Source organism: Budorcas taxicolor, chromosome X (assembly GCF_023091745.1).
Source record: "Budorcas taxicolor isolate Tak-1 chromosome X, Takin1.1, whole genome shotgun sequence".
NCBI classification, from domain to species: Eukaryota; Metazoa; Chordata; class Mammalia; order Artiodactyla; family Bovidae; genus Budorcas; species Budorcas taxicolor.
The window spans coordinates 128,013,251-128,031,968 of record NC_068935.1 but is presented as its reverse complement, the minus strand read 5'-3'; the positions used below and the strand labels follow the sequence as shown (position 1 = coordinate 128,031,968).

The following is an 18,718-nucleotide window of genomic DNA, read 5'->3' as shown; positions in this document are numbered from 1 at the left end:
GTTTTTTATATTGAGTTGTATAAGCTGTTTTTGTATTTTGAATATTAACCCCTTATCAGTTGTGTCCCTTGCAAATATATTCTCCCATTCAGTAGGTTGTCTTTTCATTTTGTGGATGGTTTTCTTTGCTGTACAAAAGCTTCTAAGTTTAATTAGGTCCCATTTGTTTATTTTTGCTTTTGTTTCCTTTGCCTTAGAAGACAGGTCAAAAAAAATATTGCTACAATTTATATCAAGGAGTATTCAAAGTAGCCTTTTAAGCCAGAATATTAAGGAAATTCTAACACATGCTACAACATGGATGAACCTCAGGCACATTTGCTCAATGAAATGAACCAGTCACAAAGGCAGTTGTGGTATAATTCCACTTATGTGAAGTTACTGGAGTAATCAAAAATCAGAGACAGAAAGTAGCTTTGTTACCAGGGACTCGGGGAAAGGGAGATAGGGTTGATGTTTAGTGGGTAAAGAATTTCAGTTTTGCAACAGAAAAAGAATTGTGCAGACTGGTTCCACAACAATGTGTATGTAGTTAATACTATTTAATTGTACACTTAAAAACTGGTTACAATGGTAAATTTTATGTTTATCTACCACAATTAGGGGCTTCCCTGGTGATTCAGTGGTAAAGCATCTGCCTGCCAATGCAGATTTGATCCCTGGGTCAGTAAGATCCCCTGGAGAAGGAAGTGTCAACCCACTCCACTATTCTTGCCTGGGAATCGCATGGACAGAGGAGTCTGGCGGGCTATAGTCCATAGGGTTGCAAAACAGCTGGACACGACTTAGTGACTAGAAGAACAACCACAATAAGAATTTTTTGAACTTAGTTTCTTAATCTCATAAACTAAGCAGTGCCCAAATTTCCAATTCTTACGTCAAAAAGTTTTCCCCATTGTATTTGAGGATCTAAATAAAATCCACAAGTTGCCATGGGCCCTCTCTTAAGCCATTCTTAATCTATAGAGTCCCCTTTCAATTTATTTGAAAAAATGAGGTCGCCTGCCTGTGGTTTCTCACAGCCTAGATTCTGCCCCTATTATAGGATCCTGACGTGTCCTATAATAGTCTCCTCCATCCTGAGCTAGGTTTGATGTGGACTCAGGAAGAGCTTAGGGCTTCCCTGATATTTCACTTAGTAGAATCCGCCTGCAATGAATGAGACCCAAGTTCGATTCCTGGGTCGGGAAGATCCATTCCAATACTCTTGGGCTCCCCTTGTGGCTCAGCTGGTAAAGAATACGCCTGCAATGCGGGAGACCTGGGTTTGATCCCCTGGGAGAAGGGAAAGGTTACCCATCCCAGTATTCTGGCCTGGAGAATTCCATGGACTATACAGTCCATGGGGTCGCAAAGAGTCGGACACGACTACGAGACTTTCACTCACTCACTCGGTAAGAGCTTAAAGATATCCATTTTCAAGGGGCCAGCCCAGCTGAACCTGAAAAGGCGAGGCTAAGTCACCAGCCAAGCTGCTCTGAGTGACAAAGACGCTGTTTACTACCCTACATCAGGAACCTACAAAATCCCGGGGGCGGAGGAAAAGGGGCGGGGTTAGGCGACGTGGGGAAAACCCTTTGTCCGGTTTCCACGGGCGTCATCGAGTTACGAAACAAGGGGAGGGCGGGGCCTTTGTCCGGAAGTGACGCCGACGCGGCGGTGGCGGAGTTGCCGTGTAGGCGGGGCGACGGACGGAGCCGCGGCTCCGGGTCGCCCTTGCTGCTATCTTCCTGGGAGATACTTCTTGTGGAATTGAGAGTAGGCGGCACCTTCAAGGGTCTCCCGTGACCCGGACCGCGGTGGCGGCCCCGCTGACGGGATGTTCCGGAGTTTGAGCAGCTGGTTTGGCTTGGAGCAGCCGGCGGCGGGTGGCCGGCAGTCCCAGGGAGACGGACAGCCCAGGGGACACGCTCCACCCGATCAGTGCTCCGAGGCGGTGGCGGAGTCAGCGGAGGGGGAGCCACAGCTAGCCAGGAACCAGGAGCTCCTTCATCAGGCTAAGGGCCTCGGCAGTGAGTCTCCCCTGGGACCACAGGGTTTCGGAGAGCGCCCGCATCCCTGCTGCCGCCCCTGGGTGTGGACCACCAATGATCGGGAGTGTGGGGTGGGGAGAGGAAGGTGTCTCTGTCGATTGGTCGGTCCTCACAGGACCGGAGAGGTTGGTGAGGATCTGGGCAAGACCGAAGCCTCATCTAGTAGTCAAACCCTGTGCCTGAAGTCCCTAGTGGCTAGTGACATGTCACTGTTTGCAGTGTGTCAACACTGAGAGCAGAGGCGCAATAAAGCAATGGGGCCCGACATCTTTACGTTTGACGGGGAATCTTTTTTATTGAACTCGCCAACTTTCACCTCCATGGCCTCCCAGCAAGAGAGGACAGGGGACGTTGAGGAGCTTTTTGCCCTCAAATCAGAATGTGTCGTCCCAGTTAAATTGAGGAAGAGTTACTAAAGGCCTGTGACAAGTAGGCTCTGTCCTTTTAGGTGCAGCTGAACATTTTTCCTTAAGATGGAGAAGTTATTAATTGGCAACTATTGTCTGTTCCAAGTTTCAGCACTAGATGTTTTGTGAACGATGTCTCATCAGTTAAAATCTGTGACTGTCTATTTCAAAATCCACACTCTTTCCCAGCTTACAGTCTAGTTCAGGAGGAGGGTATAAGTAATAAACATGCAAAATAAACACAAGCTGTAGTAATTTTGCTCCTGGAAAGACCTTGGCAGGCCTGAATAATCAAAACGTCTTTGAGAAGGTGGCCCTAAAACAGACAACACTAGAAGTGAGAGATAAGAAATTTAGCAAACAGTTTTAAAGGATTTAGTTCAAGATACTGAAAGGCAAGAGCATAGGGCAGGCTGGAGCCTGAGAGTGGAGAAACACACATTTGAATAGGAAAGGCTCTAGCGTTCAAAAAGTTTACTGTGGGGTGGAGTGGCAGGGAGAACAGGCATCATCTCACATCGTAGCTGTACACAATTTCAGCCCCAAGCCTCTAAACAGTGCACAGGAAAAATAAAACTAAGTGCTGTGCAATGAAATCACTTAAGAGGGAACAGCTATTTCCTCTGTGGTAAATTGGGGAAAAAATGAGCTTGGAATATTTGAGAGATGTGAGAAAATGAATTTGACTAGAGCAGAGAGGCTATGTTAGTAGCTGGGATAAATAAAAGTGGGACCACGTTAGGAAAGGCTGTGTGTGTTTGTTTCCTTGATTCAGTAGAACATAGAAAACCATTTTCATTTATCTTCAGAAGAGTATCAAAAGTGACTTCTTAAAACTCAGGGCTTTATTGAAGCTTCATGTTTATATTTAGTAATAAAGACTTCCATGTATTTTTAGGAAGTATGTTTTCAATATGAAAACTTTGAAACTAAATACTCCCATCTCTTTCTTTCCTCACCAGACTTTCTTTAGGTTTAGGAGGCTAAGGTTTAGATGAAGGACTTCCCTGCCCACACACACATTGTGAATGCAAAGTTTCCAAATAAATTAGAGCTCATTTGGCTCTGAAGTTTGTTTATTTATTTTTTGTAGCCAAGTGATGCAGCATTGTGGGATCTTACTTCCCTGACCTAGGATAGACCACTGCAGGGGTCTTAACCACCGGGCCACCAGGGAAGTCATTTGATTTTAAAAAGATGTAAAGGTCCTAGTTTGTACACAACCCCTCAAAAAGATGAGAGACAATCAAATATTTTTTATTTTACATAGTGATCCTAAGCGGTATATTCTTTTAAAAAAACCCATCTTTGTTTTGAAAACTTTAAACATCTCTGTGCCTGACTCCCACTGAGTAGATTAGTTTCTTTGGGACACCAGCTTGCCATTTAGAAGCAGGTAGCCTGTGTTTGAGTTCCTTGTACTTCTTACTGCCTTTATTTTGATGTCATTTGCAAATCACAGTAAATCCAACAAACAGGCTTTAACAGAGAGGATCAAGACCACCCCCAGGTTTCATGAGCACCCACCAAAACTGTAGTTTCTTTGGCAAGGAGGAAGAGGATAGGCTATCAGCTAGGCAACAAGGTCTTCCCCATCTTCATGGACAAATCATTTATCTTCTGTACCTCAGCTTTCCTAACTGTAAACTGGGCTAATTATACCTACTCTTCCTGGGATGCTTGTGACATGATGAAAATGAAGATATGATATTAGCGATCTGCCCCCTCTTTCTAGAAAGTTGCTGTGTCTATTCACTTGCAGACATTTTACTTAGACTATCTTTTCTTTGGTCGCTGCTTTAGTTCAGACCCCCTCCTGTGCCTAAGTCCCTGAAATGGACATTGTACTCTTGTTCAGTTCAGTTCAGTTCAGTTCAGTCACTCAGTCGTGTCCAACTTTTTGCGACCCCATGAATTGCAGCATGCCAGGCCTCCCTGTCCATCACCAACTCCCGGAGTTCACTCAAACTCACATCCATCCAGCCATCTCATCCTCTGTCGTTCCCTTCTCCTCCTGCCCCCAATCCCTCCCAGCATCAGAGTACTCTTGTTACTTCCTATTAACTCTTATCTGCGTCTCAATTTTACTGTCTTTAACTTGGTGTCAGCCAGTCTCTGCACAATTCCAGACTTCTTGTCTTCGTGAGCATCTCTCCTGAGAACCTCTTGTCCTGTCTCCCACTGCCCCCGCTTCTGACTTAGGAATACAGACCTCTCAGTAATTAACTCTTGGGAGACATCCCTCCCTTTTGGAGAGCCTCTGTTTAATGAATAATCTCGCTCCTCTTGTTGTCTTTCAATCTTTCTTTGTTGGTTTATTTATCAATAGACAGCCTTTGAGGGCAAGAACTGTGCATCCTTGGGACTTCCCTGGCAGTCCAGTGGTTAAGACTCTGCATTTCTAATGCAAGGGGTCTGGGTTTCATCCCTGGTCAGGGAACAAAGATCAAAAAAAGAGCCCAAAATGACAAATCTATCAATAATTCCAAAGGTATTCCTGAGAAAATCTTAAAGGGAACCTGCTCTTTTAGAAGTTTGGATTTGTCTATCTGCAGAGAATATTTTTACAAAGTAATGTGGCTGTATTCTCATTTTATCATACTACTCTGTGTAAATAAGCTAGTCATAGCCAAAAGGAAATCAGGGATCTCCCTAAAGCTCAGCATTTAGTCACTCCCCTTTCATGCACTCAGCAAGGACTTACTGCTCACTTTCTGGGGATACACTGAGTCAAACAACCTCAGTCCCTGCCCCAGTGGGGCTTAGTCTAGCTGAGAGGACACTTTCAACACGTAATGGATATAGTGTCATGGATATTGTTGATCTGGCAACACAGGTAGTGAGGGAACACCTCTTGGGGACACCTATGCTGGCCAAGGAGCCGGGGTCCATTTGCTGAGAAGTGATGTGTAAGTGGAGGTTCACAGGATGTGTAGAGTTAGCCGGGTAAAGGGAGGGTGGCCGATAAAAGTGTTTCAAACCAAGAAATGACACATTTGGGGCTTCCTTGGAGATCCCGAAGAATTTCTTGTGGTCATATGAAGGGGGAGAATGGTGAGAGAGAAAGAGACCGGGGACAAGGAGTGTCCTGAGGTATAGTCACAATGGGTGTTAATACCGGGAACAGATGAACACCCCCAGATACAGTGAGAAAAGGGAGACTGTTTAGTGGTAAAGGAGGTGGTAAGTGGGCGAGATGTCACTTGATGTTCCATGGTACCAGCCACAGGGTGAGGATTTAATCAGGTGTGCTGGGCTCCCTGGGGTGTTTTTATCAGGGTCTTCTCCCTGCCAGTGTTGTGAGTCAGCCCACCTGCCCTCTCAGCAGGTGCGTGTCACAGAGGAAGACTGCCCTAGATTTTGGAGCATTTTCTGTGAGATGAAATTTGAAAGCCTGGGAGCATCCCCCACCACGACCTTCCTGAGGTCGCTTCCTGCAGCCCAAATTCTGTAGAATGTGAACTTCAAAATGTTATTTATCTACAAGTACGCCTTTACATCGTAGTGCAAAAAGAGCCCTGATAACAAATGTGTTTTCAGGTCTTTAGAAAAGTTAATTTTGTGTTTTCGTTTTGTCTTGTGAAGTTTGTATGTTCCAATTTGAATTTCTTTCCACATATTTGCTCATTATTATTAGTGAAGAGTATTTACATTAGGGCTTGCCGAGATTTCTATTTATTAAAAACTCCCCCAGATTTATCATGGGATGAGTTGATCTAGGAAGAGGAGGGGCTTTTTTCTTCTTTTTTTGAACAAGAGGAAAGGAGAACATTAAGATGGGAGACTTAGGGTCTAGAAAGGAAAGAAAGTAAGAAGGAGCCTTGATCTTATTGTAAAGTAGGAGAGGAGATGACTTGCTGAGATAAATTAGAACTAGAGGCTGGAGAAGGGCAAGATAATTTTGAAACAGCTGCTGGGGTGAACTGAGGAGCATGCTAACAGTCTTTAAAAGCAGTGAATTAAAGGCCCAGTGTGGATGGCCTGCCCACTGAGAAAGTGGAGTACTCTTGGTGCTTCTCACTCCTTGAGTTTTAAGTCCCAGTTAACAAGAAACGTGTCTTGCGCTTTAAGTCTTACAAGCACTATTTAAGGGAGAAATTTACAAATATAATAACCATCATACTTGAATGGAGCATAGACTCTCTTTTATTCTTTACAGACTATCTGTTTAACTTTGCAACCACTGCTACAAAAAAAATAACTGAATCAGTTGCTGAAACAGCACAAACAATAAAGAAATCAGTAGAAGAAGGAAAGATAGATGACATCATTGATAAGGTACATTTAAATATCTTTTGGAAATATAAGTTTATGAAATTCATTAGCAGCTAATGTAATCATCCCTTTTTATGAACTTTGTTAACCCAAATAGGGTATCATATTCTGATAAAAATGTTGAGATTCTTGTTTTTTCCCTTTCCCCTCTCCTTTTTGTATAATAAGTAACTATTAAGTTACCTGATTTAAATAACCTTTGTTTTTACTTTAATATATTCTAAAATACATTGATGCTTTTGGATAATACTAAGCTTTTCATATTGTGAGTTTAATTTTCAACTATAACCATTTCAGAATACATTTATGCCTTTGAATCATTTGAGTTCATTCAGCTGAATCATTTTAAAAGTCCTGAGCCAATAGGAACAACCCTTTTAAGACTCTAGGGAGTGAATTTGTTCATTTTTTGCAATAGTAGGGTACAGGCCTAGGGAATTGCATTTCTGTTGGTAACTGTTTGAACTAAGGAGGTCATCAATTAAACTTAAGACAGATTATTATTTGGATATTTTCATTGTGTGTACTATTTGTTAGAATGAGATTTGACCTGTCTTTCATTGTTTTATAGAATAACATAAAAATTCTGTCTTTAAATCCTTTTATTTTTGCATTTGAAAAGATCGTCTATCATAAAGGCAGTTGAACACTTAGAGTTCAGAAATGTTGAAGATTCCCTCTTATCGGGGAAGGGAAGACATACCACTTTTTTGTCTCGTTATTTGAGGAAAATGAATAAGATGTCCCAAATGAACTTCACAAATCTCAAGTGTAATTCTTATCTAATAATAAGCTTTTTAAAAGTAATTTAACTCTGTATATTTTTTAACAGACAATTATAGGAGATTTTCATAAGGAACAGAAAAAATTTGTTGAGGAGCAGAATACAAAAAAGTCAGGTATGGTATAGGTTTATACGTGACTTACTTGCCTACCAAATTTACTGAACACTGCTTATGTGCTTGACATCCCACTAAGGCTATGAAATTACAAAAATGTCCAAGTGAGGCCCCCATCTTTCAGGCAGCACAAGGACTAGTGGGGACAAGCCTTCAGGACTTGAAGGAAATCTCTCCCCGTGGCTAGGACGTGGGTGAGGTAACCCTTCTGGGGAGCTGGCTCTGAAGGAGAGAGAGTGGGCTTTTCTTTTTCACTTTCTCACATGTCCAGCAGAGTCTCTGATGTATACCTAGCGGGCACTTAGCAAATGTTGGCTCCCTTCCTGCAAAAAAGGAAGGGCTTTCCAGGGAAGTGACAGAGGGCTGTGAAAAATCACAGGGTGTTGGAGAACTTACTCAACACATTTCTTTACTGACAAATATTTGTTTAAGTGTTTGCAGTTGCAGGATCTCAAAATGCCTGCTTTTACTGTTTGGTGGTTTTCAGACACAAAACTGGCCTCATATCTTTGAATCTGGCAAAAGTAGTGTAAAATACTTCAGTTGGTTTGAGCAGTACCACGAATTCAAAAATAACTAGTTAGTCCTGTGCTGAGTTCCCGTGAGGCATTGTTGCCCCCAGCTTCCCCAAACTGGAAAGCGGCTCTCTGGGACAAGTCAACTACTGTACAGGGCAGTGTGACCTGGTGATTCGTGGGAAGCAGTAAAGTTGACCCTGGCTCAGGGCTAGTTGCTGCCTCTGAGATGGGAACTCTGGATGGATTGGGAGTGAAAGGTTTGGAGGCAGGTTCACTTTTATTTTTCTGTTCCATTCAGTATGCATTTCCTAAGAATTAGGGATATTCTCTTATATAATCACCAATGGTACAGTTACCAGCTTTAGGAAATGTAACATTGACATAATATTCATAGTCTAATTTTGTCACTTGACCCAGTAACATCCTTTCTACATTTTTTCCCCTCAGTACAGCATCCAGTCTTGGATGCAGTACTGCACTTTTTGTTGTGCTCCTTCTTTTAAAATAGACCATTCCTCATCTGGGCTTGGTCTGATATTTCCTCATGATCAGATTCAGATTATGCATGCTTGGCCAGAAGACTACCTACATGATGAATCCTTCTCAGGAGATCACATCTGGAGGCCTGCAGTGGCCATCTCTCTCTCCTGGGTGATGCTGATTTTGGTCACCTAGTCAAGACATTGTTCAACTTTTCCATTGTATGATGCAAGTCCGTTTTTTACCAAATGCATATGTGCATAAGATTCATACATTAACTCTGAGGATTACAATGAATGTTCGTATTTGGAACTTATTAGTACATTGCTAAAATGGTTATGTGGAAACTTTCTCATTTTTTCAAGCCACAGATGGCAGTGTGGCTCCTCCCCACCTTTTTTAATTGTAGTATAGTTGCTTTACAATGTTGTGTTAGTTTCTGGTGTCACAATGTAACCCTTGTAACCTGTTTTTATTTCTTTGCCATTAAAAACCTTTTAGAAGTAGCAGTGCCACCATGGGTTGATAGTAATGATGAAGAAACAATTCAACAACAAATCTTGGCCCTGTCAGCTGTAAGTATCTTGTGATACTTTGTACCAGAATACTTTCTTCCTATCATGACTTCACCCTTAGCAGAATGTTTTTCTTCTGTACAGTTTTTTAAAATATTTTGAGATGTTAGGAATGTACACCTCAACTTTCACTATTTTTTTCAATGTCTTTAAATTTGCTTTTCTAGTCTATTTCACAAAATAATTCTTTCAGCCTTAAAAGGATTTTTTTTGTTATTAAGACAATCTTTTTTTTAAGACAGTCTTTTGAGAGTGCTATTAAGAAGTTTCTAGATAGCATTCTAATTCTTCCAAATGAAATGATCATATTCTAAATTTGCTCTTTAACTACTATATATATCTCTCTGAAACTGAAATTGAAAGAAATAAAACTCCATATGCTGCCCCCAAAATATTAGAGTGTTACCACCTAAGAATCATGTAGCACCTGACAGTTTCAGAAAGTACTTTCTCACACATTATCTCTTTTGAGCCTCCTGGTTTGTCTGTGAGGTAGGTAGGGGCTTTCATCACCGCTGCGCAGGTATGGAGACCAATACTCTCAGATGGGACCTTCACTCCTTATCTTTGTCTATCCTGGGCTATGAACTCTCAGCAGAGGCTGGCTTTGAGCTCTGTCCTCAGCACCCAGCATAAGGCTTTCACTATATCAGTGATTTTCAAGCTCTATTTTTAACCTACTTTTTTTTTAAACTGAAGTCGTAAAGGGAACCTTGGTCTAGAAAACAAATGTAGAGCTGGGCTTTCCCTTCCACTGCCCCAGGGCATTTTTTTCCTTCCCATTAGTAAATCCCTAAAGGCCTGAGGATCCAATTCCAAGCTCACTGTGGACACCATGTATTTTGATGACCACCTTACAGTCAAACTTGACATTGACATCACACATCTACTTGCTTCTCCCCAGAAGAGGGAGATTTGGAGTGTCGGGTGGGGGCCCTGGCCCTAGCACGTGCTCAGCCAAGGTTCCCCAAGTGAACCAACAGCAAGCCTTTCCATGCCTGGCACTCTCTGTGGAGAAGCTGCTCTGTGTCTGTCTCAGCCACCATTGCATTCTCATGCCCTCAGTGCAGGGACTGACCTTCAGAGCTTAACAGAGATTTCAGGCAGAGCGTGGGCTCGCACGTTCCATCAGAAGGTATGGGACTAAAGTGTGGTTTGTGCACACTTAAGAAATGACTTGGGTCATGGGTTTTACTTCTCTGATAAGACCACCATGGTTAGCTGACTGCAACTCTGGGTTCTTTTATACTAGTTTTCACATACCAAAACAGAAGTCTTTTTCTATGGTTTCAAATTATGTAATTTCAACAAATTCAACAGGTTGAATTTCCTGACCTCCCATGACGCTCTCTCCAGTTGAAACTATTAAAGAATATATGAAAGGATTGATCCTTCTCCACTCTCTCTAAGGCAGACAAGTTAATGACAGCTCATTGCACTTGGTGGCTGAAGCATTTAGGGAATTTAATGTGTCGTATCATTGATGCATTGTTACCTATCCATTGCAGTCTATGGTTTCCCCCATGTTTTTCCTCTTTTTATTCAAGGACAAGAGGAACTTCCTTCGTGACCCTCCAGCCGGGGTGCAGTTTAACTTTGACTTTGATCAGATGTACCCCGTCGCACTGGTCATGCTCCAAGAGGACGAGCTCCTGAGCAGGATGAGATTTGACCTCGTTCCTAAACTGTAAGCATTGGGCTCTCAAGCCTGATGGGAAACAGGCATGGGCTGGGGGCCAGGATGTTCTCAGACATTCTTCATGAAAATGGGCTCTACGGCTCTTCAGCAGTACCCACCCACCCCCACCCCCCACACACAGGGTGCCATAGAATCAAAACTCAGGGTGGACTTTTGGGGAATTTTGGAGTACAAATGAGATGTGCTCTTTTATCCCCAGTTAGATGGTGGAAAGAATTTTCCTATGAAAAACACACGTGCACCTGCACCCTCCTGAATAAAACCAAGATCCCCAAGGTACATGAGAACATGGTGCTGCCTTTTCTCCACTCAGGCTCCTCTGTGGCAGTGGCCTCTTTCTCTTCCCATCCAAGGCTTCTCCCTCCACAAATCCCTGCTTGTCCCTTAAGCTCCAGCACGTGTATCGTGTCTTCTGTGGTGTGGCGATCAACAGAGGCCCCCTCCCTTCTCCTCTGCCACCGTGAGTTCTTCCTCACCTTTTCTACCTTCTTTTGAATCTGCCCCATTTTTAACGTCAGTGTCTTTGGTGTTCGCTGAATGTTCCTGTTTTATGCCTCTCTCTTCTTGTGTGATGGGGTTATCTTCCTGTTCTCTAAGGACATAAAGTCTGGCTTTCTAAAGATAGCCTTCTCACTCTGCCTTCTCTGCGTCTTGACTTTGGGTTCTGTGGTTCATGCTGGAGGCTTCTCTTACCCATTCTTTGGGGCTGTGTGCTCCCCTGGGCCACTGAGGCGGGGCAGCTCAGTAGCCGTGAGCAGACTCCTCAGCCTGGGCTGGCTGTAGACGGAACAGCGGGTCGAGCCTGAGCCCCGTGGCTTCAGTACAGCCAGGAGCCCCTGTTCTCAGCCGCGCCAGCTGTCCCTGAGTGCAGGGACTGCGACTCTTAGTCTCTGCCACTTGATGAAGGTGGTGTCTGCCAGACTTCTTGACTATAAAGTTACTCCTCCCCTCTTTGAAATTAATAACTATTTTCTGGGGAGGTACTTTGAAACTCTGTAAATATGTCATTCCTCCTCAAATTTTCCATGTATTCATATATTTATGTATATCTGTATGGACTCAAGGTCCTGTTTTATGCAATGGTTATAATCCATTGCTATCATTATTTGTTTTGATGCTCAAATCATCACCTATTTGCCAGGGGAAGCCCATTCAAGCTGGCTTCTATGTCTTTTTAACTCATCCTGTTCACTCATTGAGCCCTTCCTTTCTAGTATGAGATAGTCCTCCAGGCTCACCTTGTACTTCCCCTGCTATAACCCTGGAATTGGCCATTTGTCCCAGGGGTTCTGGTTCCTTTTAGTGGAAAGTGGTGTGCATTAGGCACGCTCTTTGTTATTGGGGTGTCACTACTCCTTGGCCCACTCAGTGGAAGAGCTAGTGTGCTCATATACACACAGATGCATTTGTTTGCATCTCTATTGAGTAAAAACCATATGGTCACAGTGATACTCCACAGCAAGGATCATTCTAGAATTTTTCCTTTCCACGATTGTAACTCCCTTTTCTGATGGTGAGAAACCCAGTTTCCACTATTGTTAGTAATTTTATTTAAGCAGTCAATCCTCTTGCGAGTGACCAATCTTCCTTTATCACCACCACCTCCCCAGCTTAGACATCCTCCTGTCCCTGCATTCCAGGCCACCACCATGTGGGTACTCACCTTGCCCTTCTTGGGTGCCGACACCTCACCCCAGGTGGCGAGTGTGTAGCCAGGTTTGAGACCCACTGAGAGTTCTCAGGTTGAACTGCACTTCAGTCTTTTTATCAGTCGTCACCGCTTCATTACTGTCGCTGATTGCTAGTTATATGCAAGCTGCCAAACATGTCCTCTCATAAGGAAAACCACCCACAATCCTTTATTCTCACTGCTTGAAAGCATTTAATCCTTTGGTAAACAGCAGATAATTGTTGGGGACCTGCTGTACTTCCAGTCTCCCAGGCTGCTCATGGTACTTTTGACAGCAGTCCCCCACTCCCCTCTGCTGAGGGCAGTGTCAGTATCTTTAAAATACCAAGAAACACTGAGGATTCATTGGTGCATTATAAACTTTGCTGCTGTGGAGAAGATAGTTTTCTTTTTATCCTATTACTCAGCTTTCAATTCGAAAGCAAGTGAGAATTTCCTTTGAGCCTCATTCCGATTCGAAACTGTCTGTAAAAACCACCTATTCCAATGTCCACTGGAACAGATAAGCCCTGCACACATGTTTGTGTGTATTCTCAAGTGTGTTGTTGTTTGTCTTTGAAAGTGTGAAGGAAGACGTGTTTTGGAGGAACTACTTCTACCGTGTCTCCCTAATTAAGCAGTCGGCCCAGCTCACAGCCCTGGCAGCCCAGCAGCAGGCTGCTGAGAAGGAGGAGAAGAACCACGGCAGACAGAATGAGTTGCCGCTGACAGGTATATTCAAGAAGGCTTCGCTCTGCAGGGCAAATGTCACAAACATTCCTTTAAAAATACTCAGATTCTCATGATCCTGCATTGTGCACATGCCAGAAATGTCATCATTATCTTAGGGAAAATCCTTTTCCTTCCAGAGAAGATATTCATTCTTCTCTTGTTGCCCTCTCCCTGACCCTGCCCACTTGTCTTCCCTCCGTTTTCGTTTACTGTGCTTTTTCTCATTCTTTAGGTTTTTTATTTCTTCCTTTTTATTTCTCCCTCCATCACCAGTCATCTTCCCATCTCTCTCCTTGCCCTTCTCATGCTTTCTGTTCTCCGCTGACTCAGTTCCCCACTTTCCTTTGGTTCTCAGTCTTCCATTCAGCCTGCTCATGTCCCCTTCTCTGGTCTGTAGAGCTAAGCTCAACCAGCCAGCCTGAAATCAGACCTCAGTCAGTGACACATGTGACTCTTCCTTAGTGTGACAGTTTTACCCTGGTTGTTGGGGAAGGTGGTTTATAATATCAGCAATGATTTCAAAAGTGGTCCCCAACCTTTTTGGCACCAGGGACCGGTTTTGTGGGAGACAATTCTTCCCCAGGACCAGAGAGGGGGTGGGATGGTTTCAGGATGTTTCAAGCACATTACACTTACTGTGCACTTTATTTCTAATCTGATGCTGCTGCTGCTCTGACAGAAGGTGCCAGTCCATGGGCCAGAGGTTGGGGACCGCTGATTTAATACCTGTAATAATTATTAAAATAAGATATATATCTTGTGTCATATTTTTAATGTTTAATGAACACCTGCTCTGTATAGGTACCTGTTACAGCTGGAGACTTATCCATACATGGAATTTTAAGTCATTATGTAAAACAGTGCATCCTAAGGCACCGGTTGTATGGACCACTAGGAAGGCACCTGACAACTGCATTTAGGGTCAGGAAACATAATGAAGTTGCTCTCACAAGAACATTTGGTGCTTTGCATGTAGATGTTAATATGAATCCCAGTTGTCTCTCATACTTTAGTATTTCTTCTTTATTAATTTTATTGGAAAATGCCATTTTACCCAAAACTGTGTGTGTATCAAAATGGGCATAACAGGAGAGCTGCTGTGACTGAGTGTTACATTTTATTGATACTTTGTGCTGTCTAGCATTTGTGACAGAAGAAAAACTTAATTCTCATTATTTTGAAAGAGCAGAATTATTCTTCAATGCATTTTGCTAATAATCAAAATTTGTTTCCTGCTGGAAACCTTACATAAGGGGTATTAGAATATGATGATATATACTAAACATATCCCCAAAAGAAAGAGGTTGAGATGGCTTCATCTGGGTAGTTCCTATGATAATTACAGAAAAACAGAAAGCATAACATTAAAAACTCATTTCTGAAAATTACTTAGTATCATCATGCTCATGAATAATTTAGTTGTTATCGTCATATGTATTCAGAATTAAATCAAGCAATTCTTGACTCTCTTCTTCTCACTTCTTAGAGGCAGTACGGCCCAAAACACCACCTGTTGTAATCAAATCTCAGCTTAAAACTCAAGAGGTAATAGTCTTACTTTTTACCTAGTAGTTAATGTCTGGAAATGAAGTAACTCTGTCAACTAGCTTAGATACCATTTCAAAACTGCTTATGCATACGGGTGTTATCTGTTCTGAAGAAGAGGGATCTGGTATATGAAGGGTAAAAGACCTACAGCTGAGACCTGAGGCGATCCTCTGGGACTAGACAGAATGACTGGAGTGATCCAAACCATGAGTGCGTGGAGAGACTCAGGTGGTCACTTCTGTGGCAGCAAGCCAGTGTGCAGGTTAGGAGTTGGAGCACAGCGGCCATCCGACTGGTGGAGGAGGGGAATGGAAGTGAGGCTGCAGTAAGTCGGTAGATGACTAAACTCGAGCTCTAATCTCTATGTCACCTCAAAAGCCGTTTTCAGGGCTCATGTATTGCCTTTCAGGACGAAGAGGAGATTTCTACCAGCCCATGTGTTTCTGAGTTTGTCAGTGATGCCTTCGATTCCTGTAACTTAGATCAGGAGGATCTGAGGAAGGAAATGGAGCAACTGGTGCTGGACAAAAAAGAGGAGGGGACAGTCACACTGGAAGGTACAAAGCGAACGACAGCACTGTTCTCATCCCCAGTGCCGAAGCTGACCTTAGAAAATTTTGTTATTTTGGAGCAGATATACAAAACTAGGTTGTAACTTTTGCATCAAAACTGCTCTGTGTTCCACACTAGAAGGTGGATTCTGGTACACATGACCAGACTTCCCATTCCTCTGCCCTAAGCACAGAAGTGTAAAAAGGAGAAACAGACCACAGAGGTTAAGTGACTCTTCTGAGGCATCTCAGCCCTGAGGATATATGGCCAGGAGTGGGCACCAAAGCCAGCCCTTCCTGTGGAGATGCTGCCCTCCAGCCTTCTGCTTTCAAAGCTGCATCCTGCTGGAGTTTATACTGTAGGTTCAAGACTTTTTCCAGCTGCTGTGTGCCACGAGCACATCACTTCTGGGAAGAAGCAGGCTGCCTTTTAAAAACCAAATTAATTTAAGGTGATGTAGGAAAAAAGTGCAAATGATGGGGCTGCTTTCTTTGGCACATCACGACAGATTGCTGGCTTCTTGTTGGATGACAAACAAAGGCTTCATCATTCATGAAGCTTTCAGAGACTTACTATCGGGGAAGACAGCTATTCCCACCGTTGTGCAGAAAGCACTGTTGATAAAGCTGGCCTCCCAGAGGTGAACCACCTGTAGCTCAGGTTCCATCTGTATGTCTGTCACTGTCACACTCTGTGATCTTGGACAAGTCACTTAACCTCTAAACCTCCACTTCCCCATCTGTCAAATGTGTATAACTGTGTCTCTAGTCCACGGATTGTTCTGAAGGTTAAAGAGTGATATGCAGAGAGCACTTAGCCCTCATCTGGCTGAGTGAATGCTCTAGAAACATTAGCTGTTTTTGCTGCCAATATTAATTATCAATTATCTATTTAAATAGAAAGAAAATCAGAGGCCTAGGTAAAGGAAAATAACACGCAAAATTTACTAACAACATCTGATACCTTTGCTTCTGCATTTAATAAATGTATCTTTCTTATCATATTTCTCTTCAGTCACAGCTAAAACCTGTTCAGTTTCTTAGCATACACAGTGCTGAACAAAGCCTGAGACAGTAAATATTTCTGTGGTTAGGACTTAACACAGGTAAGTATAGTGGACTGCATTGTTCAGACCACCATGATGAATTCAGAATCTTTTTTTTTTCTCATTTGTTTCTTTTAGAGGATTCTGTAGATTGGGAGAAAGAACTACAGCAGGAACTTCAGGAATATGAAGTGGTGGCAGAATCAGAAAAACGAGATGAAAACTGGGATAAGGAAATAGAGGAAATGCTGAAGGAGGAAAATTAACTGTCTGTCTCCTGAAATAAAATAAACCTTAACATGCTATAACTGACATTAAATTCTAGATGTTGAGACTCACTGAATCAGAAGGCGCAAAGGAATATAACTTTATTAAATTCAAAATTCTTCTCTTTTCAAGCTGAAACTTGCCTCTTCTACTTAAAAAAACAGGACAAGAACATTTATTCTAATAATCAAAAAGGGATGTTTTAGGTAATGTTCCTTTAATATAAATCTAGTTAGAGATGTTCTTATAGTCAGTACAGATATCTTTCTGGTAGTCAGTACAGACATGTTTCAGAAACACAAAATCTTAGAGTGCAGTTTTCTGTGAGGTCAAAATATAATATATTCTTCAATTGTGGTTTTCTAAACATTTGTACTTCTTGCATTTTTGTTGATACATATATGTTAAAGTACTTAATGGATTAATAACTATCAAAATGACCAAATTGTACCAAAGAACTTGAGAGGAAGCACTTTCTGAACTATTTTCTTGCAGATTATTTTCTAAAATTCCATCTGGAAGCCAAAAGATAAAATAATTATGTTGATTATAATGACTAAGCATCACACAGTTTGACACTGAGAAATACTGTGTAAAAATACTTGTCTTTCTTTGGGGCCTTTTAAAAAAAATCTATACCACATTTAATAATGGTTTCCTAAATTTCACATCATGGTTTTTGTAGAAAGCAGGGTCTTTCATCCTTTAAGTATCAATGACTGTCAGAAGCCCCTTCACCTTAAAGTCTCATGTTGTTTAAATCGTCTCCACATATAATACATGTTTTTGCTTTTTTGTCTTAATTAAAGGGTCAGTCTTTATAAAATTGTGTTCTCCGAGTACAACTTTTGGAACTTTATTGACCAATCCTGCCTGGATTCTGCTCTACTAGCAGGACTGTTCACAGAATGTGGTTACTTGAAAAGGACAGATGGCTGAATACCAGAACACTCCACAGTGTTTGCTTCCTGAACCTTTCAGGTTTTTCAGAAAGCCTTTATTTCATAAAGGGGAAGAGAATTAACACAGTTCTTATAAGAAACATGTACTTATTTATATTCTTGATCCCATAAAAACTAGTCTATAGTCAACAAGAATTAGCTGTTTAAGTTTGTAGTTTGGGATATGCTCCTGCAAAGAAGCCAGACTTCCTCAGCTAGAATCACTTGGGTTGTATTCAATGAAACCATTATCAAGAGACTTCCACTTGTGGGTCTGCAATTGCTGATTACTCAGAGCTGGTGTCTGGCAACTTCTGAGGCAATCCTGTTGAAAGGAAAATTTTTAAGAATTTAGAGTTTGCTATAGGGAAACAAATGTTAAATGTTTTTAAGTAGTTAAAAATCCTAGATATAAGCAGCTCAGAATATGACAGTAGTTGGCTCTTAGTATATGCACTAAAATTCTTATTGACGAATGTTGAATAAACATAAAAAAGGAAAGGTTTCAGAGAAAGTTAAAAACCTGGGGCTTCCGTGGTGGCTCAATGGCAAAGAATCCACCTGCCAATGCAGGAGACGGGTTCGATCCCTGATGCAGGAAGACCCCACATGCTGTAGACCAACTAAGCCCCTGTGCCGCAACTACTGAGCCCACGTCCTGGAGCCCATGCTCTGCAACAAGAGGCGCACCACAGTGAGAAGCCTGCGTACTGCAACCAGAGTAGCCCCACTCATCGCACTTAAAGAAAGCCCGCGCAGGGCACGCTCCGACATAAATCACAGCAAGATCCTCTATGATCCACCTCCCAGAGTAACGGAAGTAAAAACAAGGTGAACAGATGGGAACTGGCTGAACTTGAAAGCTTTTTGCGCAACGAAGGAAACTAAGCAAGTGAGAGGACAGCCCTCAGAATGGGAGGAAACAACAGCAAACAACAAAACTGACAATCTCCAAAATATACAAGCAGTTCATGCAGCTCCATACCAGAAAAATGAACAACCCAATCAAACACTGGGCAGAAGACCTAAACAGACATTTCTCCAAGGGAAGACCTACACATGGCTAAGAAACACATGA

General features: G+C 42.4%; 1 protein-coding gene across 1 annotated transcript; it reads left to right on the top strand.

The window, feature by feature from the left end:
- Positions 1–1,660: 1,660 nt before the first annotated feature.
- Positions 1,661–16,864, top strand: SYAP1 (synapse associated protein 1). The gene is made up of 9 exons (XM_052663466.1): positions 1,661–2,012; positions 6,600–6,718; positions 7,548–7,614; positions 9,114–9,187; positions 10,735–10,874; positions 13,139–13,287; positions 14,774–14,832; positions 15,245–15,392; positions 16,571–16,864. Exons 1-9 carry the CDS (start codon positions 1,820–1,822, stop codon positions 16,696–16,698), a joined length of 1,077 nt encoding a protein of 358 aa, XP_052519426.1. The 5' UTR covers positions 1,661–1,819; the 3' UTR covers positions 16,699–16,864.
- Positions 16,865–18,718: the final 1,854 nt, after the last annotated feature.

What these genes read in the sequence shown, in the direction of transcription:
- SYAP1 (XM_052663466.1), top strand. Translation starts at nt 1,820, where the DNA reads ATGTTCCGGAGTTTGAGCAGCTGGTTTGGCTTGGAGCAGCCGGCGGCG. An exon ending in TTTGACCTCGTTCCTAAACT is followed by an intron (nt 10,875 to 13,138) that starts GTAAGCATTGGG and finishes TGTCTTTGAAAG; the next exon opens with TGTGAAGGAAGACGTGTTTT. An exon ending in GGGGACAGTCACACTGGAAG is followed by an intron (nt 15,393 to 16,570) that starts GTACAAAGCGAA and finishes TGTTTCTTTTAG; the next exon opens with AGGATTCTGTAGATTGGGAG.